Source organism: Manis javanica, chromosome 4, assembly GCF_040802235.1.
Source record: "Manis javanica isolate MJ-LG chromosome 4, MJ_LKY, whole genome shotgun sequence".
Taxonomy (NCBI): Eukaryota; Metazoa; Chordata; class Mammalia; order Pholidota; family Manidae; genus Manis; species Manis javanica.
In genome coordinates this window covers 132,307,312-132,333,789 of record NC_133159.1, presented here as the reverse complement: position 1 = coordinate 132,333,789, position 26,478 = coordinate 132,307,312, and the positions used below count along the sequence as shown (strand labels likewise).

General features: G+C 51.0%; 1 protein-coding gene across 2 annotated transcripts in view; it reads right to left on the bottom strand.

Annotated features, from left to right (window-relative positions):
• Nucleotides 1-17,842: 17,842 nt before the first annotated feature.
• ZZEF1 (zinc finger ZZ-type and EF-hand domain containing 1) overlaps nucleotides 17,843-26,478 on the bottom strand; it is a 137,561-nt gene continuing 128,925 nt past the window's right edge. For both annotated transcript variants that reach the window (XM_073234989.1, XM_073234990.1), the window contains exons 53-55: nucleotides 23,108-23,261; nucleotides 22,416-22,487; nucleotides 17,843-20,624 (exon numbers count right to left, since the gene is read on the bottom strand). In XM_073234989.1, the coding sequence (XP_073091090.1) occupies nucleotides 20,544-20,624; nucleotides 22,416-22,487; nucleotides 23,108-23,261 (307 nt within the window). In that variant the 3' untranslated portion in view covers nucleotides 17,843-20,543. The remainder of the gene's footprint in view (nucleotides 20,625-22,415; nucleotides 22,488-23,107; nucleotides 23,262-26,478) is intronic.

Sequence of the window (26,478 nt, the reverse complement as noted above, 5' to 3'; positions counted from 1 at the left end):
AGCACTCTCTCCCTTCCTTCCTTCCACCTTCCTCCCCCTCTTCCTCTCTCCGTCCCTCTAAAATGTTCATCCAGAACCTGGAGCGCTGGCCGCTGTTCTCCCTGGGCTCACACAGGAGAAGGGAGAGCTACCTCTCCCAGACCACCACACACCAAGCAGAGGGCAGGGAGGCCAGCAAGCGACCTGAGAATGTGGCAGGGAGGGGGCCTCCCAGTGTGTCGGGGAGACCACGGGACAGCTCCTGGAGGAGGTGACACTTCTGCTAAGCTGAGAAGGAGCAGGGGAGGAAAAAGAGTTCCAGGCCAAAGGAACAGCCTGTGTGGAGCTGGCTACGCTGTGAGGACTTGGAGGTGCCTGCCTGCCTCTGGGCCTCCGTGACCCTGTCACATCAGTGCCCACAGGGGAAGGGCTGAAGCAGCTTCTGTCCTCAGAGAAGACAGAGAGGCTGGGGGTGCCTTGCCCCACTTTGTTCTGTAAATGGCTTTGATTCTAAATGCAAATGGCCCTGGAAGCCTGGGAACCTTGCTGCCCCTCCAGGGTCACCAGGGTCCAGGGGGCAGGTGTCCCAGGCTCTTCAAGACCCTGCTGCTGAGCCCAATTCCATCTTAGCCCCCCCTCTCTGCTCACCTGAACAGCCCCCCTGGAGGGGCGCGGAAGACTGGCTGCCGGCTGTTTAGAGTGGGAGACTTCCTTTCTGCTACTCCCCCACCAGACCCCAAGTTCTTTATTTCCATCTTTTGGGCTTAGGGACCCCTGTGCAAGTCCCTGATGCACCCACCAGTGCTCCTGGGCCTGGGCCCCAGCTGGCCTGGAGTCACCCTCACACCTGCACCTCCAGCCTCTGCCTGTGCTCTAACGTGGCCCCCCTCACCCACTCTGCCCTGTCCGTCAGGGGGTACCCCTCTTCCTCACCCACCACTCATCCTCACCACTTCCTGCCTCCCATGGGTGCCCCCTGGGGCCACAGCTAGCTCCCTGCACACAGTAGGAAGCTCCTTGCCTCTGCACCTTTGCTCACGCTGTGCCCTCTGCTTAGAGCACGAGCACCCCTCCATCACTCAGTGCTCATTCTTACTAGTCCTTACGGCCTGGCAGCCACCCATCATCCCACAGGCCAACAGAGCTCTGGGGCCCGCATGACCCAGTCCAGCTCCCAGCACCTTAGGGTCCGTTATCTGCTCTGCTCTCCTGTCTGCAGGCGCCCTTGAGGGCAGGCACTTCGTCCACTCACCTGGCTCTCAGGAGGTGTCAAAGAGGGTGTGTAAATGACCGAGGTAAGGACAGGAAACCCCGGAGCCTCTTCCGGGCAGAGGAGCACACCTGGCCTCTGGGGGCCTGAGGGAGTGGAGGGTGGCCAGCAGCAGGTCAGATGAGGCACCCAGGGCCCCTCAGCAGCCCAGGACACCTGGACAGTACGTTTTGACCTGTGGGGCCTGGCCTCCTTCCCCTTGCATCCACCTCTACAGGGAGGCCCTGCATGGGGTGGGGGTGGGAATGCTGGGCCAGGCTGCTCCCTCCTCAGCTCCTTGTGGCGACTTCCTGTCTTCAGCCCCTTATCTGCCCAGCCAGGCTGAGGAGAGGAAGCTGTCCTCTCCCTCCCAGTGGCGGACAGACACCTTCAGACCTCAGGAAATGGGAGCATACCATGTGAGGGCCTGCCTGCCACCTCTTGCTGCTGCTACCAGATTCCTCTTCCTAAAGCAGCCATACCCTGCTCCCCGCCTGCTCAGGCACCTTCCGTGGCTCTCTATGGCCTCCCCAGTTAAGATCAACTCCTCAGCTTGCCAGGCTTGTCTCCTGCTCCTGCCCCTCAGCACCTTAAACTTCAGTCACTTGGACCTGTCTCTCCGTCCTGCTCCCACAGCTCCTCCCCCTCTGTCCCTGCCCAGGCTGTTACCTTTACTGAGAAACTTTCTCATCTTTACCTTGTCTAAACCCTTCTCGCTCCTCAAAGCCAGGCTCAAAAGCTGCCTTCTCAGAGAGCTCCTTCCTGACCTCTCAGGAGCTAATAACCTTGGACCTCCTGAGGGGCCCAGCGTTGGTGTGTTCCTCTGTCTTTGCCTGAATTCTCATCTGCAGCATGTGGAGCACGGGCTGGGCTCCTAACCTCCAGAACAGAGCTGTGGCCGAGTCACCGCAAGGTCTCCACAAGCAGCCTGGTGCATGAAGGTCATTCCCAAGTTGCCCTGGGAGCTCCTGAGGCCCACCCAAACTGTGTCTGTAGCATCCATCATTGCATCTCAGTGCCTAGTACCTCATCAGGTTTTTACTATACTTACAAAGATATTGGTTAAATGAATAAGGTTCTAGCCAATGCAGTAAGAGAAGAAAAGGAAATGGGGTACAAATACTGGAAAGTGAAAGAAGGAATGAGTGTATTCACATCCATGAGCTGTGACATTCTCACTATGGGACATGTCTGAGTTTGCAGTCCCACTGTATGGACAGGGGCTTACGACCCAGCCAGGGGCTAGAGGCTCCCCAGGATTACACAGGGAGTTGGGTTCCTTCCTAGCTCTATACTATTTTCTCCACCACAATGTCTGGCACAAGCACATAGTCTCTCGGCTAGTCTTGGCCTGTGCCTATGGGCACCATGGTCAATGAAGCAAGAAGCCCTGCCTGGCAGGGAGGGGCTCCAGCTGTTCTAGGCCATGCCTGACCAGTGTGCCTGCACGACCTCATCTGGGTTGTAAAACATAAAATGCAAAACCCTATTTGCCTTGTAAATGGTTATACTCAACCAGGCTTGTAAGCTTAATGCACAATTTGAAAAGGAATTTGAGACCCGGGACTTGCTCCAGGAAATGGGACCAGGCCTTGGCCTTGGGGCACCTGAGGTCAAGGCTTGATCAGACCCCCAGCCTGGAGGGCGGCCCTGCTCCCTGTGTGCACAGCAGGGGCTGCTCTGCTGGCCTTTCCCAGAGGGTGCCCTAGGTCTCGGCTGGGCTATGGAGGCTGGTCAAGGCTTCTAGCCAGGCTCAGCCCTCCCGGACACCACCCTGGCCAAGGGAGTCTGAGAAAGCCCCCTCTCCACTGGACTCAGGGTCTCTGTGCAGTGGGGTGGGACAGATGGCACCTGGAGCTCCCAGGATCCCTGGTGAGAACTTGTTCGTGCTGCCCACCTAGGAGAAAGTCAGGAGATCAGGCCCTGCCCCTGGCTCCCAGGCTGGGGGCCGAGGAAAACCTCAGCTGCCTATGGGCCCCTCGCCACCTGGGGCCCTGGTTTCCATGACAGCCCTGGCCTGTTCCTCACCAGCTCTGGGCCCAGCTGTCCTGGCTTTCCCTCCTCAGTGCCCGTTCAGGCCTCCCATCAGCTGCGCTAGGTCTCCGCCCCGGTGTTCCCTGCATGGCAGCCAGCCCAACTCCCTGGGGATATCCTGTCATTGTGGCCCAGAGCCTAGGTGCTGCATCTTGCCAGGTTAGCTCCAGTGCTCTGGGGCCCTTCCAGGCCTCCAGGTGGGGCCCGGGAGTGCAGACAGGTTAGGGAAGTTGGCAAAGGCACACAGATATGCAGCGTGGCAGAGCCGGCAGTGCCCAAGACACCTGACGCCTGGGCTGTGGCCAGCCTCTGGGCAGACGCACGGGTGGGGCTCTCTGCCCTGTCACCGGCCTTGTGGGTGACCTTGGCATGTCCTCTGCTTCATTGGGCTACCTGCTCCCCACCAGGCCATGACTTAGGGCAGACCCAGCCCAGGTTCCGCAGACCCAGGGAATCTGTGTGGTGGGGGAGAGTCGTCATCCCAGAGTGGCTGGTGGGCTGGGTGCTCTCAGGTGGGCCCTCTGCACCCTGGTGGGCTGGGGGTGAGGGGAGCTGCAGCTGGGCTTCACTTCTGGCTTCACTGCACTACACAAAATGCCCAGATTTGCAAGTTGGGTTCCATTTGCCTTTAATTCCCTGGATCCATAGTTTGCATAGCCAAATCAGTCAGGAGTCTGGGTCTTTCATTCACAAGCAGCTGCTGGGGTGGCGGAAGGGATGGATCTGAAATGGGGTCTGCCCTGGGGCACAGGGCAGCAGTATCTGTTCTAAGGGTATAAACTAACAAGAGCCAACCCAAACTGACTCAACCGAGTGCTGGGCACTGGGCTGAGTACACTATTTGATCCCGACAAGCAGCCCTTAGAGCAGGTTCTCTTATGCCCCTACTTTACAGAGTTACACAATGAGGTAAGGGCCCCGGAAGAGCAGGGGTTTGAACCCAGGCCGTCTGGCCCCAGAACTCAAGCTTCTCATGGCTGTGCTGTGGACAGAAAGAAGAGTGGCATGCCACTGGCCCTGCATCCCTAGGCAGCGCAGTCTGGGCTCCTAACCACCATTGGTGACCCTGAGTTGACTGCTGGGCGAAAGCTCAGAAAGATGGGCCAGGGACCTCTTTGGCCCCCAAAATGCCCTCAGCACCCTCTTCATGGTACCTGAGATGGGGAAATAACACCATCTGAGAAGTCCATGGGCTTTAATTTTTAATCTTAGCTCTGCTGTATGACCTTCGACAAATGACTTTCTCTTTCTGAGCCTCAGTTTTCTCAGCTGTAAAATGGGAAAGATAGGAATCCCAATCCACAGGCCATTTTGAGTGCTAAGTGGGCCTACTGGGCACAGGTGCTCAGCACCATCATTTTCTTGCATCCCCCCTGAAGGACCCAGCCTGGTTCTGCCCTCTGCTCTCCAGGACACTCCCCCTCTGATCAGACTGTCTGACCCGACCAGGAAGCTGGCCAAGGGTAATACCCACCCAGATCCTGGAGGCAAGGAGCCAACAGGCTAAAACAAAGAATTTTCCATGGCTCCACAGTTAATGAGGAACTGACACTCTCTGGGGCCTCAATTAGTCTTTCACCCTCCTCTCCTTCCCTCCAATTTCCATCGTTGGTGATATTTACATTGGAATTCTTCCCAGGACTTCAGGAACCCAGCCTGGGTAAGTGGAAAACAATACAAAAGAAGAGATAGGTGTATTTTTTAAAGGTAGTGTTGGCAAGTTTGCACTCTTGGTTTTAAAACATATTACAAAGCGGCAAGTATCAAAACAAAATGATTTTGTCTTTAAATAAATTCAGTTGGGAACCTGTCAATTTCAGGACACTGACTAAATATAAAGATGAAGGGCTGGTCCCTTCCCTCAAGAGGTTCACAGCCTGGGGAGGCATCTCCCCAAGTAGCAGGGGTCTAAGGGTGGATGGTGGGTTAAACCTCTACTGGTTACCAGTTGTGTGATCTGGGGCAAGTTACTAAATGGCTCTGAGTCTCTGTTCCATCCTTTGTACAACAGACCCCATCTCAGTGGACTGCTGGGAGTTTAATTGAAAAAAATACATGGCATTGTTAGCTGGCTACACGAAGGTGTCTCCTTTTGCTAATAGAGCCCTGACTTTGCTCCAGGTAGCAAAGTGCCGTAGCCCAGGGCATGAATCATGAATGGTTTAAGCCAATCACAGCAATGCCCTTCCTCTTTGCCAAATACTGACTTTTCCAGTTCCCTGGCAGCTGAGGATGATCATGTGACCCATTTATCACCATTGAGGTGTAAGGGGAAATCTGCTGGGGGCTTCCCAAATAAAAAACAGAGGTTGAAGCCTTTGCTTTCTCTGCTTCCTGCCCATGAAGAGTTGTGATCCCTGGAGCTGCAGCAGCCATTTTGTGGTCATGAGGCATCCAGCTTGAGGATGTAAAGCCCATGCACTGAGGATGGCAGAGTGGAAGAAGGTTGGCTGGGGGGAAGCATTGTTGAGCTGCAGAACAGCTTGAGATGACCTATCCAGGCTTTCTGTTCAGAGAGATGATTTTAAAAGCCTTTATTCAAAACAGCTGGGAAATGGGTTGTCTGTTCCCCTCACTGAAAACACCCTGTGATACAAGCCCTGGTACCATGCTTAGCACATGCCAGCTGTGACCTTACAGAGAAGTCACAGCATATGCCACACTTGGCTACATGTGCTCTGTAGACAGACAAGGAAAGAGGAAGGAAGGGTGTAAGTGGTGTCAGTGGGCCCACTTGCCTTTCCACTCAGTGGGTGAATCTGCTGTCCTCAGACATCTCTCAGGACCTCAGTTGTAAAGAGGGACTGAGGCATGGGCTCCAGCGGAGAAACGGAGACTGCCCCGTGCCTGCAGAAGGCCTGAAGGCTGGAACCACTGCAGCTGATGGCCACTGCCTCCCATCCCTTCCTGGAGGGTTTCAAGGGTGATCTGGCTCATCCCCTTGCGTGTGATCTGATGTGACATCCTGGCCCGGCGCTAACACAGGCTCTCGAGTGAAAAAACTTGACATCTCAAAAGCTGGCTTCATTTTACATTAAATGTCAGTGAAGCTGGGAGAGCCCAAGGCTTGTGATAAAGGATGATATCCAGGTACAACAAACCCCAAGGCCTTCTGGTCAGCTTCTTGGCTTGTAAGTATTCCAAGTTGTGTTTTTGGTTGTTCATTTTTGTAAGCAGAAGCATGGGGCCTGCCATAAAGGATTGCTCCTAAGGTCCTAAGTGTTGGAGGTGCTGCTCTGCCAGCCAGCAGAGAGAGGCATCAGGAGCCCAGAAGGAGAAGGGGGCTCCAAGCCACCCAGTCCCGCCGATGTGCCGGGAACTGGGCCCTCGGGAGCTGTGCGAAAGGGGGCTGTGGCTCCGTCCCCCACCCTGCAAATGACATAGTAGAACCCAGGGTATCTGACCTGGAAAAGGCCTCTGAGTCTTGCTACCCCTCCTCCCCCTGGCACAGGTAGGGCTCAGAGCCCGGAGAGGCCAGGGACTTACCCCAGGGGCCATGGCAGGGCCATGGGAGGAAAGGAATCTGGGCATCGAAGAGACAGGTGTCGTCAGCAAGACAAATGGGGGCAAGTGAAACAATACACGTTTGTGTGACATTTTCTGCCATGAACGCCATGGAACAGCCACAGAAAGGGGACCACATGGGGTGGGGACGCCGATGGCAGCAGCCATATGCTCTTGTTCATGTACGGTAATGCTGGGACCTGACACCAGCTGGACTGGCACTGTGGTGGGGGGAAAACCCAGACCCCAATGTTCACATGCAGCAAGTTGTTGCTCGGACAGTAGAGAATCTTCCTTCAGTAAAAGAAATGTAAATATAGAGCCTGAGGGTACCCATACATGCCTGTTAAACTAATAAAAATTACATTGGAATAATAAACCTCGTGCTGTCAGGCTGGGAGGAAACAGGTGCACTGGGAGGCTTTTGTATGTGCTTCTTGTCCTTCGAGAAAGTAATCAAGCCCCGTGTCTATACCCTTTGATCTGGTCTTTCTAACCTGCGAAAATAAAGAACCCCCCCACCTAACCATCCACATCCCTCCTGCTCATAGGCTGCCCAGGCTGTTCAAACAGGTTTCCCAGCCCTCATCCAAGCCTGAGCTTGCATCCTGTGGCCGCTGGAGCCGAGTCTGCTCTGGATCTTTTCTGTGGCCTAGCCCAGATCTCATTCAGTTCTCACCGTGGAGCCCTGATGTCAGCCCCAGGGTTGAACAGTAAGGAGCTGACCTGAGGCCAAGCTTGCACACTGTGGATCCTGCAGGGCCGGCATGGCCCATGCACACAGCCTGAGCAGCCATGTGCCCAGCCAGCGGCCAGCCGGCCTGCACCCACGGCCCCTGGAGGTGGGGAGACGCTGCTCTGCTTCTGTCAACGAGGCCATCACAAGGCCCAGGGAGGTCCGGAGGCAGACACCCCTGCCTGGAGCCTCCTGGCCTGCCCCCTCCGCTGTGGAGAGCGGGCCCAGCCTGCCCTCTGGAAGGGGAGCCCCTTGGGGGCTGCAGGGCTGGAGAGTGGCTCCTCAAAAACATGGCCTGGCTGGGGTGGGAAGGGAGTGGTTGGGAAGCTTCTGCCAGCTGCTGGGAATGAACTTGGCCTTCTCAGGGGCGAATTCTAGCTGTGGCTCTCGTCAGGGGCAGGGGGGCCTTTGCCCTGAACTGACAGGTACGCCGCCTGCCCGCTCCTGTGAGCCCACCACCAGAGCCTTGCTTTGGCCTCCTCTGTTAGACTGCCACCCCCTGGGAGGAGGGGTTAAACAAAGTCCCTGCCTGGGGATCTGGAAGGGCAGAATGAGGGGAGGACTGTGGAGGAAGGGACGGGCTGGGAGGGGGCTCCTTCCAGCACAGCTGCCAGGCCCACGGCTGAGGGCTCAGCCCGGTCTCCCACGCGCTGTCACCTCCAGCAAGTCCCACCTATCTTTGGCCTGCCTTCTTTTTTGAGGCCTCTCCTTCTCTGAGGGAATGAGGAGTACTTGTTACAGAATGATCAGACCCCTGCCCAACCCAGAGACAGATGGACAGATACCTCATCAGACAGCTGGCTGGGGGCTGCCCTCTGGGACCCTCCTCACATCCCCAGCTGCCTGCCCTTCTTCCCAGTCTGAGGAGTGGAGACACTTGGCCTGGGAGCCGGGCGATGCCTGCTCCAGTCTGTGCCTGGGACCACAGCTGCTGTGCAGAGTCTGGCAGGTGTAGCCCCTGTCTGGCCCTCCTGGTCTGCCTCCTCCCACTCTGGCCTGGGCTCTGTGGTCCCGTCTGCCCCTTAGCCTAAGTGAGGAGTGAGTGTGAGTGATGAAGGCAGCAAGAAGCCATCCACAGTCCTGGGATTTTCCAGGGAAAGGGAGAGGGGCAGGTGGGAGGGCCTTGCAGGTCCAGCAAAGTCTGACTGGATGTGGTGGACAAGTCAGGTCTCTTTCAATTGCAGGGACAGGAACCCAGTTTAAACAGGTTGAAGGGCAAATGGAAAATTATTGGCTCATCTCACTGAAAAGTCCAGGGAGTGTGATGGCTTCATAAACAGCAGAATCAAGTGTTCTCAGATAATGTTTTTAGGAACTTGTCTCTCTCTGCCTCTGGACTATTTGCTCTGTGGTGGCTTCATTTTTAGGATGGTTCTTTCCTTATGGTGGTAAAATGGCTGCCAGCAGCTCTATGCAACGTCCCTCTTGCATGGCCACCCCAGAGGAATGAGATTCTCCTTGCCAACAGGTTCACTGAAAGCCCCTGATTTGAGTCTCATGTTGGGTTCCCTCGGTAACTGCTTTGTGCCCATTCCTGAACCAGTCCTTGGAATGCTCCAACCGGCTGCATGTGCTCTGCAGGTGGGAGGTGGGGCGCAGGAAGCGAGGTCAACACAAGGCCAGTCAAGGTGCTGAAGCTGGAGGACGGGGTGCTGATGGGCAGGAACACGGAGGGCTGCCACAGCTGGGGAGCATGCTGGGCAGGGAGTTCTCCCCACGGATGCCAGGAGGGCCCCAGCTCATAGGAGCAGCTGGGACAGTCCCAGAGAGGAGGGGTGGAAGCCTCCGGCCAGCACCAGCCTCCCAAGAGCCTCGGCGGCCACCCCGGGGAGGCCTACAGGCACAGGGTGAGTGCTGAGCGCAGAGCAGCCCAGGGACGGAGCCTCTGGGATGCGGACAATGGAGGGCTGGGTGAGGGGCCGTGGCCTCTGTGGACAAGTCTCTCTCCTGGGAGGCGGGGAGGCTCTGGGGAGAGATGCTGTTGACTGATCCTTATTTGTAGAAACAGGAAGTGGTAGCTTCCCAAGAGCAAACTGGCCTCATCCTTGAGCCCTGGAATGGCACCGGGGTCCAGCCACGTGCAAATGCATGGCTGCAATTCACACGAGGAAGCAGAATTAGTGAGTCCACATCTTGCCTCTTGTCCACATCTATTCCCAAAGGGAACCATCCGCACTTAAACAAAGGTACCTCTTGGTTAGGCGTGGAGTGCCGGGGTGCAGGGGGCGCTTATCGTTTTATCCACCCTCTGGGAGCTTTCCGAGTCTACCACCTTCCGAGTATGAATGCCTCCCACATGCTCATATACTCTGTGTGCCAGTGTCGCCCACATACAGTCTGAGGGCCCGGGAAGGGCTTTAACCAAAGAACAGTGGCAGTACTTGGAATGACCCTCAGTTTCCCCTGGGTATCGATGGCTCCTTACTTTGGACATCAGTCAAGGTCAGGGCCTGGAAGGTGAAGGATGAGGGCTCTCCCCTAGGCCTCCCCGAAATGGTAGTTCAAAGATGAATTCCTACTGTTTCTCTGCCAGCCTTTCTGAGCAGGGGGCAGAGGGGCTGTAGCCCAGAGGCCTGGGTGCTGTCCTTAACCTGGGCCCTGGCTTGCTGGGTGGCCTCAGGGACTCCTTGAGCTTCTGCCCTCCTTCAGCCACCCCTTCGGCCCTCTGGGTCTGTGTCGGCAGAGTCTTGGCTCCAAGGGGAGCCTGGGCCAAGCCACATGCTCCTGCCACCGGCCTCCGCTGCCACTCCACCCGGCGGTTCCCATGACGGCGGCCCCGGTCTCTGTTTACTCGGCTCTCTGTGTGCGATTTTTCCACAGCCGGCCATTGAGAACACAATGCCAGCTTCCCCCGAGGAGTAGCCGCGGAGCCCACGCCCGGGGCGAAGAGCGGATGTGCGTCTCCAGCCGGGGGGCAGATGCACACACCAGGCATCTCAGATGCCCATGGCCCCTGGACCTAGACCTCAGCCCTCTGTGAGGGGTGCAGGGGACCAGGTCAGAATGGGGTTCCACCCCAGAAACATGCTCGAACCTCTGAGCACATTACCTCCCCTCTGTAATGACTCCCAGGCTCTAAACTGAGTCACATGTCAGCCTGGTGGTGGCTGTGAGGCCCAGGAGCCGCAGCTACAGAGGGTCTGCCTTAGCCCCTCCCAGAGAGGCAGCCCCAGACACAAAGGGTCGGGGACTCCGGGCAGCAAATGCTTCCTGCCGCAGCCGGCCCCGAGCCAAGCACAGCCTGGCCACGCTCAGGTCAAACCAATAGTGTGGCCTTCGCCCTCAGCCTCCTGCCCCCAGCTGGGAGCAGGCCTGGGTTAAAACACCAAGGCACAAGTTCCAAGCTTCACAGGTTTTATGGTCATAAAGCTATATACCATCACTGTAAAAAAATCTATATAAGGAATAATTAGAAAATAAGTGTCATTAAACATCTTGGGTGCCTGCCATCTAGATTTTCTGGTCATAAGATATTAACTGGTACTTGGCATGCAGCATGTGCTGGGTGTAGCCTCAGCTGTCCAGGGCCTTGGAAGCTCAGAGAGGTTAAGTGATGTGCCCAAAGTTGCATACTTGTTTGTGGTAGCTCTGGGAGCTGAATCCTGACTGTTGGCGCCTGAATTCATGAGCCTGACCACTGTATGGTGTTGTTGGGAACACTGACATCTATTGTTTTGAGGTGAGGGGTGGGACCAGTTACTTTCCCGGAGCTGAGAACAGTCAGCCAGGCATTCTAAGCCTCTGAGCTTAGAATCCTTATCCGCAGGGCCGTCTAGGCAGGGTGGGTGAAGAACCCATGACTCTAGGCCTCCTATCTCCATCGAAACCTCACTGCAACCCCAGCCTCTGGGCTGACTCTTTCCCTTTGGTCAGCAGTGGGCTCCCCTGCCCCCCAGCCAGCCTGCCTCCAGTCCCCTCATTTCAGGGCCTGCCAGCTCCCCCTGCTTATTTCGCCTCTTGCTTTGTCCTGTCTTTCCTCACAACACTCCTTTCTCCTTGTCTATCCCATCCTCCCCGGACTCAAACCATCCTGGCCTGTGCCTGGCACTTAGTAGAGCTTCCTTTCCAAAATGGTGCAAGTTGTGCCTTCTCTACAGGGTTCTCAGGGGAACTGGGGGACACCCACCCCAGGGGTCTGTGTGGCTGGAATAACTGGATATCCACATGCAAAAAGAATGAAGTTGGACCCTTACCTCACACCATATATGAAAACCAACTCAAAATGAACCAAACAGTGAAAACTGTAAAATTCTTGGAAGAAACATACAGGTAAATTTTCATAACCTTGAAATTGACAATGGTTTCTAAGAAATGATGCTAAAAGCATAAATAACAAAAGAAAAAATAATTGGATGTCATCAAAATTAAAAACTTTTGTGCATCAAAGGAACTACTAAGAGTGACAGAACAAGCTATGGAATGGGAGAAAATATTTGCAAGTCATATCTCTAAGGGTATTGTTTCCAGAAGTCACCTGATAAACAAAGTATATAATTACTTTTACTCAAAAAGATTTTTTTTGGGAAAACATTCCTTAAATGTTAAAATAGTAGAGAATGCAAAATTTACACAAAATTTAAGCTACCATGGGAGGCATTAAGAAATTTGGAACTTGAAGTCAAGCATTTGGAGGAATGTGAGTCCAACTCCTTGCTCTTCTGCCAAGGAGGGACTTGTGCGGGAGAATCACAAAATCTGCGGGCTCTGCGGGTGGAAGGCCCTAGGGGGCTGGCTTGCTGGGCAGGCTGGTGGGGGAGACACAGGCAAAGTCAGCCACCAGGAGGAAGCCTGGACCTTAGCGGGCTGTGGGCCCTGAGTGGCAGAGCCTGGGCCTGCCTGTCCCCCTGCATCTCAGGCCCAGCACAGCACCTGGCGCCTAGCTCATTAGCTCAAGGAGTTCGTTTGGCCTCTTTTGCTTACAAGTGACAGAAGTCCATCTCAGAGTGGTTGTGCAAAAATGGGAAACTCTTGGCTCACGTGACTGACAAGTCCAAGGTAGCTGGCATCAGACTGGCTGAACCAGGGAGCAAAATGTTAGTGGACTTCACTCTTAGGCTCCTGAAGGGTCTGCAGAAGGGCCACCAGCAGCTAGCTCCAGGCTGACGTTCCCTTGTCCAGCAACCCCAAGAGACTGGAACTTCTTTCCATAGTTGTGGCAAAAGTACTGGGACAAGGTTTTATTGGGCTGACTTGGGTCACATGACCAACCATGGGCCAATCACTGCAGCAAGAGAATAGAAGACTCTGATTGGCCAGGCCTGGGTCATATGTCTGCTGCCATAGAGAAAGAAACACTCCTAGGAGAGAAGGGAAAATGGCAAGAACAGAGGCTCGGATTGCAGTGCTCACATAAGTACAGGTAGAATTAAATACACAGGCGTGGATGCTCTGCTCAGAGCCCAGTGGGGCTTGCAGTCTGGCCCAGGCAGCAGGGCTGGCGCGTGGGGCGCAGCGTCCTGGGTGGTATGGTGACTCCGGCCCAGGGGTTGCCCAGGGTCAGGACTTCGTGAGAAACGGGCAGCTCCTGTTTGTTCCAAAGTCGCAGTGCCTCTCAGGCAACCTGGAAAAATACAATTCCCCAGGCAGGAAACCAGCCGCATATTCCAGCCTGGAGCCCAGAAAGCCAAGCCCTGTGACAAATTTAAAAACAAAACCTGAAAAGACAAACTCTCACAATAGAATGTTAAAAAAAAAAACAACAACCTTTATTTTCCTTTTTTATTATGTAAGTACTACACATTTATTGTAGAATAAAATTTCAAAATACAGATAAGCATAAAGATAAAATTTCCCATAACTCACCACCATCTATGACCAATGTTAATATTTTATTGCAAATTTGGTCAGACTTTCTCTTTGGGCAAAAAAATATTTCTTCTCTTACATAAATGGGATTGTTGACATTATTTATATGTTTTTTTTTGGCTTCGGTGGAAGGGATAAACGTCCTCGCCTTTTTTTACACTTACTAAAATGTGAACATTTCTGAATGTCAATAAATACACATGCGCAATAGCATTTCAAACGCCTGCATAGTATATGATCACATTTAACAAATTCTGCAGAGTGGACATTTTTCAGGGTTCCAGTAAAAGACACATCTCAGTGTGTTGGCCGGTTATTCTGTGGACGAATTTCCAGAAGAAGAACAGCAGATACAAAAGGTTGGTTCCTTTAAGGCTCCGACTGCGTCGCAAGGCCACTTGGAGACGCGCGCCCGCTCCCCACCTGCGCAGCGGTGTTGGGTGGCCGGCACCCGCCCGCACTGAGTTTTGCCCGGTGTGAATTCCTGCGGTCTGGTGGGCGAAGGTCTGGGGTTTTGTTTCGTCTTGCATTCATTTCTTTGATCACTCATGGAGGTGAACATCCGTCATTTGCTGATTGGTCACTTGGGTTTTTTCTCTGGGGAATGGTCAGTTCGTGCCCATTTTTTATTGGCAGGTTGGTCTTTATTTTTACTGGGTTGTGAGGGCCCCTTTCAACAGATTATGGGAGACCACCCTTTGTTGTGGCTGTTTTCCCGCTTGCCATTGGTCTGTATGCTGTCTTTACGCTGGTATCACACGGCCTGAAGTTCTGTTGCTTCGTACGAAGTTTTGAGGTGAGAGTGTGGGTGCTTCGGTGGAAGGGATAAACGTCCTCGCCTTTGGCGAAACCCAGCCAGATTGTCCTCCATAAATGTTGCCCAGTTTGCACACTCATCATCACTGTGGGAGAGAAGATCTGGGTATGGTGCATTTTCTAGTTTTTGCTGAGTTCATGGATAAAACAACTGTTTTGAGTTACATTTCAATTACAGATGAAACGGCACATCTTTTCAGTTGTTACCGGCCAGCTGTATTTCTTTCTCTGAAATTTACATTGACAGACAGGTTGAAGTGGGAGGCAACATTTATTATTTTGTTTTTCGAATATGATCCAACATGCTTATAAGCTTTCCTCCCCTTTGCAATGGTTCTAACTTTTGTGAGGCAAAGTCGTCCCTCACCTCCCATCTTAGCCCCTGTCCTCCGAGCTCTTTCTGCCTGGCTACCCGTGGGCCTCCCTTGGTCAGGGGCTCACTCACGTCCTTATCAGGCCCCCCCCTTGTTTTAAGGAGCGGCCCAGCACTGGCTCCCTCAGCAGAGAGACAGGGACAGGATGGTATTTATGGGAAGGATGGAAACTGTCAGCATTGTGACCCATGTGTCAAGGATGTCTGCCTTCTTTTTTTAAAATTATTTTTCTTTACTTTTCCTTTTCTCTAATTCACTATTTTTGATCTTCATTCATTCCGGTTATCTTGCCTCGGTGTGTTTTGTGTTTTGATTTCTAGTTTTTGACATGAATACTTGGTTCATTTAATTTTCCTTTCTTTATATTAATAAATATGTACTCAGTTACGGTTTTCCTTGGATAAAACTTTGACCACCCCCCACCACACACAATTTTTATATTTTTGCACTACCATTAACTTCAAAATAGTAACTGCAGCTTGGATTCTCTTCTTTTCACCCAACCGTAAGCTAGGACAGTTTCCCTCCCTTCTTTTCCTTGTTCTGATGCTTGGATTTCTGACTCTTTTGTTAATAACATCTGGTTTTATGGTTGTAATTTCTGCTTTAAATTCTTTATTGTGATATAATTTATGTAACATAAAATCCACCATTTAAAAGTGAAGCTCAATTCAGTAGTTTTTTGTGTAATCGCCGTGTTGTGCAACCATTCCCACTACCGAATTTCAGAATATTTCTATCACCCAATTTCTGCTTTAAAAATATTTGAGAAACCCACTCACATGAACTCAAGTATAAAGGGGAACTCTCACAGAAATGAAGTACAGGAACAACAGTTGAACTTCAACGGAAAGAGAGAGTCCCAGGAGGCTCCTGTAGGGGTGAGACGCTCTTGGACCTCTTTTCATCTACTCCAGTATCTACTCTGTTGAGCAGCTTCCTTTGCTTGAGCATGGCTCAACGTGACCACCGGCCCCAATTTTATGTATCTATTAAGATCTAGGATTTGCCACGGTACTTGTGTCCTAAAATCCCAGTTTCTAGAAGGATCTGATAGCCAGCCATAGTTTGGGCCAGGGGTTCCTTCCTGGTCCCATCACCTCTGTGGCTATATAAGGATGGTTATTTGCTCGCCCTTCCAACTGTGCTAGGAATGGGGTCAGGTTCCCTTAAGGAGATGCTCTGGCAATATTTGCAAAGGCTGGCATATCTAATACAACGGCCTGAAATAGGATCCATTTTTAGAAATCTTCCATGGCCCCTGGAAAAGAAGGCCATCTCTGTGGGTACAGCATATACATCATACACACCCACAAGCACAGACACACACCCACACTTAGAAACAGATCAGCATAATTATTGTTGCAGGACTCGCTTGTACAGATGGATGGCGGGTGACAGTGCTGTGGTTTGGTGCCATGAACTGTGGAGGGTGTCCCTGTAAGAAATGGACATTCCCACTGCCCATTCAGCCTGGGAAGAATCAGATCTGGGAGAGAAAGTGAGAACTCGCAACAGGGACTGGTGGGAGATGCTTTAGACGATGGGAAAGACAATTCCTTCCCCTTTTGAATCCTGAAGGTCCCCCCTGTGCTAGAGGGTACTTCTCCCAGGTGGAGCCCTGTGATGGACGACAGAGCCAGCTAGTACCCTGCAGCAGACGGGGCTGTGCTGTGCCCTTCCCTGCTCTGCTTTGACCTTCTACGAGCCTTACCAGGCTTCCCAGCCCGGACTTGGCTGTGCTGTGCGGAGTAGGGAAAAGTCCATGGCCAAGCCCAGCCCAAAGACAGAGGCACACGGGGCCCCTGGGCCAGCAGGACGTGGCCTTCTTACCAGGGAGGGGACCTTCAGGGTCAGAAGGCAGCCTGAGAGGGTCAGTCGCCCCTCTTGTCAGGAGATTTTCCCTCCACAGCCAGCCTCAGAGAAGAAGAGCTTTGTCATGGAGGCTTCCTTATAATTCTGCTGCTCATTTTTTCAAATAATCTGCTTAGTAATTGAGAAAGATGTTGCTGCTCATCACAACTGAGCTTGCCCAATTCTCCACACACTTCTAGTGATTTTTGCCTTTTGCAACTTCTTGTGGGAACTGGTGCAGGAAAGGTGTTATTTTTAAACTGCAAGTTACTCTTTATCCACAGAAAATAATGACACATAAAAAGACTTTGGTCCTGTTTCTTTTTGGTCTTGACTCCCACTGCCCAGCAGTAAATCACCCTGGTTTTCTGACTGCATCTGCTTGATATACTTGGGCTCATGTTTTTCTGTCTGGCCCGTCTTTACATCAGTTGTTTGTGGATAGTTGTTTACTGTATGATAAATGTTGACACTCAGTGAGGGCGAAGCTGCCCACCACGTTCTGGGCATCTCACCTGGCACAGTGGTTGAGAAGCAGAGATGTGTGGGTGACTGACAGCAGTAGGTGGGGCTCTCCCAGGCACATCTGCCGCCCAGCTGTCACAGATGGCATGTTGCTCAGCAGTTCTGGGATGACAACCTGCAAACTCATGGGTCTCTGTGGGGAAAATTGAAGTTCCCATGGCCAGGATCCTCACCTGACCCTAAACTACTTGATGATGAAATTGGCCTGCTGCTAGGCTACTGCTTCCACACCCGTAGGTAGGCAATAAGCTATTACTGACTGAGTCACTCTACAAAGAGCTCTGCCCAGGGCTCTGGGTGGAGGCAGAGACAGAGGATTACAGACCTGCAGACTGTTGGATGCATACGTGATTCTAGTGCTCTACCCACCCCACTGGGAGAACAAGCCAGATAATAAACCCTTTTGCCCCAAGAACATTCCATCCATTGGCAAGACAAGGCCCGACGTCAGGTACATGGTAGCTCTGTGTTTAGCAGCGGGGCCCAGAGGCAGGCAAAGGGCCAGTCCCCAGAAGCAGCAGGCACCGTGACTGGACCCGCCTTCCTCCTCTCCGCAGGCTGCCCATGGTGTTGGGTGAGCGACCAGAGGTACAGCATGGGCAGGGTGGGGCCTGGAGAGGAGCCGAGTCGGCAGGGTCAGGGGGACAGGATGCGTGTGTGCAAACCTCCGAGCAGCCGTGTGTGGAGGGGGCAGCTGAGCTGAGCTCTCTGGAGGCCCAGGAAGCCGGGGTGAATGGGAGCCCTGGGACTGCCCGAGGGGAGGTGCATCTCCTGCAGGGCTGTGGTCCAGGCTCCAGCAGATGCGGAAGAAGATGTCGCGGGGCCTGGGAGCTAAAAACCCTTCTGATTCCTTTTATCCCAGAAGCCCTGAGATTCCAGAAATTCCATCCATTTGGGCTTGGTAGAAATTCCAAGTATAATCTTCACAAGAGAGACAGGAGGAGGGGGAAAAAAGCCAGCACACAATTTTAACTTTTTATATATAATTTGTACAATATATTTCTCTTCATCTGCATATTTTACCCACAACTTAACATTCTTTTTACAGGCTGAACTCACTCAGCTGATATAATCAAAATTCTTTCCTTCAACCAAATAAGAAAAATTCAAAATTGTAAACCCGTAAGAAAACAAATTAAAAACGATGATGAAAATAAGTCACTCCTCTCATTAGGAACAGTGTATCATATATATGTTTTGGAACAGAATTGCTTTATAATTAGGCACATGTTTCCACAATACTTCTATTCTGACGGTTTTATCTCACTGCAGGCAGTCCCGCCTCCTAAGAGGGATCAGACAGATGTTGGTCTGGATGGAAATCCATTCTGTTGGGCACTGATGGTTTCGGCTGGGGACCAGGAGCTGTGGGAGCCTCTGGCCTTGCTCAGGGTTGCTCTAGGGCCAGGGGAGTGGGGCCTGGCTTGGCAGTGCCACCCAGCAGTTGGAAGAGAGGGGGTGGGGTGCAAGGATGCCAGGCTGGCAGTGCCAGGTGCTGCCACGAGAAAGCAGCAGTTGTGTGAAGGAAAAACTTAGGCTTGTTCTATGCAAAGTGAAGTACAGAGAGACCAGAATAGCAAGGGCCACGGACAGGGAGAAGCTATCAAGAGTCCAGCGTTTATTTACAATTTATCTTCCTGATGGGAGGATGGGAAGCAAAGCTGGTGGCAACTGCCACAGGGGCAACTGCCCTGCCCGTCCCAGCTGTACTGAGTCAATCCGAGGTATGGAGGGGCGTGGGTGGCATGGTGAGGTTAAGCAGTGAATCGCACAGTCTTGTCTCCTTGCCCATCTTCTGGGCAGTCCTTCAGCAAGTCTGCCCCATGGTGGGGTCCTTGTCTCCCAAACCCCAACAGTTGTCCTCTGGGATCCTCTCACCACCAGCCCTACTTGGGTCAGGTGGAAAGGAACATGGGGCCTTCTCTGAGGGTGCTGGCAGAGTAAACTATGACAAGGGGTTTCTACCAAGCTGACAGTGCCTGTCTACTCGCATCCCAACACCACAGGAGATCAGGCCAGGCCCAGGGCCGTGGGCCTTGTTGACGTCAGGGCGTTGGGCGTTAGGTCACCAGATTTCAGAATCCATCCCATCTGTTTCCATCTCCTCCGACATCTCCCTTCCATGACAGCTGTACGTGCAGCTTGAGGCTTGGCTGGGAATCTCACTGTAGGGCTACAGGTCTCTGCGCCTCAGCCTCCTGACCCAGAGGCAGAAGTGCTCCTGCAGTAAAGTCCTCCCTGAGCCTGCAGGCTTGGGCTCCTCCAGCCCAGACCCTGCAGACTCTGCACGGGGGGCTCCCGAGGCCAGGGGGGTGCTGACCTGCTCAACTCGGCCCCGGCTAAGAGGAGCCTTTCTTGAGTTTAGCTCCATGGGATGTGCTTGGGCCCAGAACCCACTCTTACATGGTGGCTGCCTCAGGCATTCTTCACACCACAAGCCCTGTGGAGGTTTGGACATGGCCTGTGTGCCACACCAGCATTGCACTCCAAAGTGCGGCTTTGGACAGAGAATAATAATCAGCACTTCAGGGCAAGACTACAGCCATGTAAGAGAAATGGAAAGCAGCATCCATTAGAATGGACGCAGTTATTGCTAGACAAGTGACAGCCAAATGCCCATGTGGAGCCCCAGAGCTGGATGGGATGGGTTTCTGTGACTGTGAAGCAGAAATAAAGTCAGAGAGAGAGAGAGAGAGAGAGAGAGAGAGAGAGAGAGAGAGAGAGAGAGAGAGAGAGAGAGAGAGAGAGTGAGTGTGTGTGTGTGTGTTTTCTTACTTCTAAAATAAGATCTCTTCTGCTAACACTTGAAGCCTTTCGGACCAGAAGCTAGAGCATTCCTCAAGTTCTCCTTTCACACACACCAGCTGGTCCCCAGATGACCTTACCTCTGCTCATTCCTTTGAGGCCTTCTCAAGGAAGTCAGTGTGGTTCTGTTCTAAAGGGCGAGGTGGAAACTGAAATGTGTTACAACTGAATAAACGCAGATGTGCCGGGAGCCGGTACACAAGCGAACGCCCTGGGCGGCCTGCTGGCTGTTCCCAAGGGCACGTGTTCTCACCAGGGGTTCCTTGGGGACAACCGCGGCTGCACAGGGAAGCTAGCATGGCACCCAGTCCTTGCTGACTGCCTGGGGACCAGGTGGTAGCCAGGAGAGGCCCACACTGGTTTGGTCTGGATCACCTGGTCTCAAGAAACAAAAGCAAAAGAAGAGCTCCCAGGCTGTTGCTGCCACTGGGGTCCTGGCTGAAAAAAGAGGCACTGGGGGGACTGTCTTCACCTGAAAGGCAAGGGCAGGCAGTTCCAGCTCAACTGGGACAGAACGCTTTCCGCAGGGACTGCTTCCAGGTCCTCCCGGGGCTGTGGTTTCCACGGGGGCAGACCCTGGAGAAGGCTGCCTCTGCACAAGCTTGTCAAGGACCTGCCGCCTGCCCTCTGAGTAACTACACTGCTCTGTCCATTCTCACATGCTACCGTACATGCGGGCGGCCAGCTCGTGACACGGGGAAGTTCTGGAGACACGGCTGCTTGGCATTCTAATCGGAGTGGAAGTGGGAGCTCAGGGAGAGCCGGGTGCTGATGTCACAGGAATCTTCCTGAATGAGTTTAGATATCTGCTCTAAAATTCCTGTGGACAGATTAGCCGGTTCCATGCATGCCATACCAAGGGCTAACACTCGACATTCCAGAGGTGGGTTGCCTTGTTTGGGTAGTTGATGGCCAGGCTGATAGCAGCAATGTTCTGCAGAGCCTGTGGAGGAAGAAAGAGTCATGGCCAATGTCAAGAACCATTCACTTGCTCATTCATTAAGTGCTGCTGAACAAGACCCCCAGCTGAGTACTTAAGGAGGCAAAGGGGGAGGCAGATACCAGCAGAGGTGGCTCCCCTCATCTGGAGGCCCAGTCTACTTAGAGAGACAAAAGCTACTGAGACCACATGAAAACTCCAAATGTAAGGAAGAAATCCTCACTGCACCGAGAGAAGGGATGGTGAAATGCTGGGGTTCAGTGGAGACAGAAGACACCATCTTTGAGGGCTGTGGGAAAGCTCTTGAGGGAGAAAGAAGAGCAGCAACGTGCAGACGGAACAAACAGCCAGTGCTGGGGACCACGAGGTCCCGCTGGGAAGGTGCCTGGAAGGCAGATGGCCTGCACCTGCCTTTGAGTCTGGGGCAGCAGGAGTGGAGGGTGATTGGGGGAGGAAGAGGTGGTAGACAACCCGTCCAGCAAAATGGACAAGACCCCAGTGCCAAATGGTCAAATCTCAACATTTTGTGGTAGGTCATGAAATCAGGGGTGGTGGTGGTGGTGCTGGTAGGTATCTGCTAGGAGGGGAGGGACTTTTTATTCTGCCTCTAGGTCTCAGGAGAGTTTGCACTATCTTCTGCAGTAGATGAGGGTCTTCCCGCTCCTAAGCAGGCCCTCTGACCCTTTCTTGCTGGAGAGCCGTGTGTTCACTGAGACAACTTGCCAGGAATGGAGAGCAGGGCACTGGGCAGGGGGCCCAGCTGGATGCCCACACAAGTGCGACCCTGGACAAAGGCCTCCCTTCCCTGAGCCCCAGTGCCCCCATCTGTCGGCTGCAGGGGTTGGGACACATGCTGTATGATATTCAAGGAGTCTGTGGTTCTCAGAATGTAGTCTGGGATCTGGGGCTTTACAAGACCCCTTCAGGGGTTCTGCATGGTAAAAAAAACATTTTCACAGTAACACTAAGACACAAAATTGGCCTTTTTCACTTTGATACTCTCCTGAGTATACAGTGGAGTCTTCCAGAGGCTAAGGTGTAATAATAACAACAACTGAATGAAGAAGCAGACACGCAAATCCTGGTGTCTTCCATTAAGGCAGGCATTAAAGAGATCTGCAAACACGGAACACAATGCCACCCTTCTCAAGAACTGATTTGTTTAGAAAATTTCAACTGTTTTTCTCAAAACATGTTACTCATATTAACATGGAATGGGTCTATTATTTTAAAAAATGAATTGATACATGTTTAAAGTTTTTGTCTAACTTAATTTCTAAATTCAAAATCGAATCTAATTTCTAATGGTATATATCAATACACACAACACACACATAACACAAGGTTTTGGAATCCTCAATAATTTAAAAGTATAAAAGCATCCTAAGGCCAAACAGCTGTCAGAAGAGGAAAGAAAGTTCAGAAAGTCAGAACTTTCTCCTACCAGGGAAGAAAGTTATATCCAAAAATATCTGAAATCTAACTCTATGGAAACTTCAGGGTTCTGCCAAACTGCAAATTTAAGGCATTGGTTGTTTTGGTTTAAAAGACACAAATTCTTGTGAGTGTCTTCTGTCCTCACAATTTAGTGTGAATGTCACAGAGAAATGGAGGTTGACTGCTCTCCCTGACAGCACCAGGAAGTAACTGAATTGGAACAGAGCTCCAGGTCAATGCAGGGTGGATCCCGTGCTTGAGCCCCAAGCACAGAAGCTCTGTCCTGCCATGGTGATGGGGGGTGGCCTGCCACAGGGAGGCAGCCGCAGCAGGCTGGCACTGCGTCGGGGGGAGTACCTGGGCCGCACAGCGGAGCAGGTGGTCATCAGTGGTTAAGGCCAGCAGGTAATCCTGCAGCAAACCAAGCTCCTGTGGAGAGAGCAGGGGTACAGCTTGAACACACCACCCCAGAGGGGACACCTGCCCACGACTGCAGAACTCTGAGTGGGTGATTGGTGCTCACTCTGCTAGGCAGCTCACAGCACCTCACTCAGGAGCCACAGAAGGAGCTGCAATGACAGAACCAGGTGCCTGGTTCCAGGGGGCTCTGCCTTGACCTACCCATAGGCTGACTGGGCAGGGGACACCCCTGGTTGGGTCAGCTTCCTCATGCATAAAATGAGGAGGATAAGCTGGAGGACTCTGAAAGGTCCTTTTATCTCTCACGTTCAATGAATCTATTGTGCTCAGGGGAGGAAAGAAAGGAGGATGAAGAAAGAACCCAGCTGGTTTATTTTCCAAAACTAACTCTTGTCAGGGCTGATCCAAGGCAGCTCTTCCCCGCTTTGGCTTTAAGCCTGACAAAATAGGCCATGTTGGGGCTGAGCCGAGGGCTTCCCAGGGCTGGGGAGAGGGAGGACCTCAGATTCAGGGCCACGCCTGCCTCCTGGTGCAGGTCTGCTGAGACCCCAAGGACACCCCAGGGCTCCGGACGAGGCTGCGATCCGAGTCCTGCCCTCCTGCCCAGAACCCCAGGGCTGGGCCCTCACCTGGGCACGGTTCTCGGTGACGAAGAAGAGCTCGGTGAGGGCACGGTGCAGTGGCAGGAGGATGCCAGGTTGTGTCACATCCTCAAACAGGCTGTACTCCATGTGGATGAAGAGCTGCCACAGGGGCTTTAACAGCGCAAGGTCACAGAGGTCACTGCGGGAGGGGGAGTGGGGTGGGGTGGTTCACCAAGGACCACGCCATGTCAGATGTCACACAGATGGCAGCTGAGGGGGACTGCAGCTCCGGCTCCCCCTCCCCCACATCTAGGAAAGTCATTATGAAATAGACCCACTCAAAATAGCCAAAAATATTCACCAACAGCAAATAAGGAAAGGGGGCAGAATCTGAATTTTAAAACAGGACTCCAAGGAAACAGGAGATCCTGAAGCACATTCATGAAATCAGCTGCACATCTTTAAAAACAGTTGTAAGGAACTTCCAGTGGCCGTGGAAAACTCCCAAGATAAATATTAAGCAGAAAAAGGCAAGATACGAAACTCCATATACAAAAGAAAATTAAAAAATTAAAAAAATGTATATATAGTATTATGTAACCATATTAAAACAACGGTAAACAAATACACCAAAAAACGTTATCAGTAGTTGTCCCTCTCAGTTTTCTAGATTTTCCACAACACTCACTGCTTTAATAATGAGGAAAAAGAATGATTTAAAAGACAACCACAATTATTATGATCCTAGGGCTCATAAAATACAAGAAATATGCTTATAAGGTTGCCCAGGCCAGAAATCTCTCTCAGTAAAGCAGGATCCCTTTTAGTTGGACAGACCAGTGAGACAATGAGAGGCTGCATGGGTATTTTTTTGCTCAGAGGGAGATTATGCTTTGATTCTAGTTCAACAGCCTTCAGAGGAGAAAAACTATGAAGTAAACAATATTCTGGGACTTACTACATGATTTTATACATTTACAATCTTAAATTTTGTTTTTTCTCATATTGTATGACTTTAGAAAGAATTCTGTAGATTTAAGTGTAATCTTGGAGCCAGTCGCCTTCTCCCAGAGGAATGTCTTCATATGGGAAAATGTGGTTTGAGTTTAAAAGATAGCTTTACAGCTGCGTTCTCAGGAAATCACTGTAGAGTATGGAGTAAAGTGCACTGCCAGGCTCATGCCTGTGGCAGAACTTGCCTGCCACCCTTCCCCTGCAGGCTGCCTTTCCCTCAGCCCCCTGGGACAGAGGGGTACGGGAGTGTCCTTACTGGAAGGAAGGTCAGCGATGGTCAGCAAACCACAGGAAAGCACTCACGGTGCGCAAGGAAAGGCATTCCCGTCTACAGACACTAGAGGTGTGACATGATTCATACACACCACTTGGCCAGATAGTTCTCATGGAAGCCACTCTCCAACAGAACAGAACTAAGCCCCTGGGCAGAGTGACCCCTGATGCTTGCATAGGAGGGTATACGGTGGTACCAGCAATCTTGCCCAGCTCTCTCCCTACCTACCTTCTGCCAGCCTATGCACAGACTACACATGCCATCAATTTTTCTTCCCCAACTTGGAGAGTCCTTTATTTTTAAAACAACAGCTCCATATTACACAAGAAGACAACCCTTACTTTGAATATCATCACTCCACTCTGACTAGCATTCTGTATGTAGCCTTAAAAATGCTGCGAAGTGGGGCACTGAACTGCTAACAGGTGAGGGTCTGAGGACTGAGTATAATGATGCAAGTGGCACAATCACCAACACCCTCCCTTTGAGATGGGGAACAAGACAATTACATCTTCAATCCCCATATTTGTGTTTCGCACTCATGGAGGTCCTGGCTAGTGCAAAAAGGCAAAAACAAACAGTTTCTCAGGACTGAAAGAAAGAAATAAAACTCATTATTTGCAGAAAACATATGCTGAATAATCTACAAATATATTGCAAGGTCACTGGACAGAAGGGCAATGCACAAAAATTATATATCAGCAGAAGAAACAAACATAAAATATTTAAAATGCCAATTATAATAGCATGAAAAACCTTAAATATGTAGGAATAAATCTAGCAAAATTTTGTGCAAGTTCTCTAGATAGAAAACTAAAAAACATTATTAAAACCTAAATGATGGAGGATTGTAGATCATAGAATTCAATGTTCTAAAGACCTTGATTCTTCCCAAATTGATCTAGAGTCGGTCAAAATCCCATCAGGTGAGAGGGGTATGTGTGCGTATACACGTTTGTGTGTACAGAAATAAACTAATCAGGAAGAAGATAAGGATGCCGACTCTTGCTACCTCTCTTCAACAAACTGTACTGGAAGTCCTAGCCAGAACAATTTGGCAAGAAAAAGAAATGACATCTAAATTGGAAAGGAAGGAGTAAAATTGTCTCTATAAATGACACACTATATATAGAAAACACTAAAGACTCCACTGAAAAAACCTGTTAGAAATAAATTAATTCAGTAAAGTTACAGGATACAGCATCAATACAGAAAAATCAGTTGCATTTCCATATACTAACAATGAACTATCAGAAAGATAAGTCAAGAAAACAATCCCCTATACAGTAGGATCAAAAAGAATAAAATACGAACAAAGGAGGTGAGGTGAAAGATCTGTACACTGAAAACTTCAAAACACTGACAAGAAAAACTGAAGAAGGCACAAATAAATGGAAGGATATTCAGTGTTCATGGATTGGAAAAATTAATATTGTTAAAATGTTCATACTATTCAAAGCAATCTACATATTCCATGCAATCCCTATCAAAATTCCAATGCTACTCTTCACAGAAACGGTAAAAACAATCCTAAAATTCATAGGAACTACAAAAGACACATTATTTACAAAGCAATCTTGAAAACAAAGAACAAAGCTGGAGGCATTATACTTCCTGATTTTAAGTTATATTACAAAACTACAGTAATCAAAACAGTATTGTCATTGGCATAAAAATGACATACAAATCAATGGAACAGAATAGAAAGCCCAAAAATGAATCCATGCACACACACAAGGCACCAAGACTATTCAATGAGGAAAGGATAGTCTCTTCAAAAAATGGTGATGGCAAAGCTGGGTACCTGCATACAGAAGAATGAAACTGGACTCTATCTTACATACACAAACTCAAGTCAAAATGGACCAACAACATGAATGTAAGACTTGAAACTGTGAAACTCCCCATTGGTCTTGGCAATAATTTTTTAGATTTGACACAAAAATCAAAAATAAACAGGTGGGACTACATCAAACTAAAAAGCTTCTGCACAGCAAAAGAAACCAGCAACAAAATGAAAAGGCAACTTATGGAACAGGACAAAATATATGCAAACCACATATATGATAAGAGGTTAATATCCAAAACATACAAAGAACTCATATAACTCATAGTAAAAACATAAAAC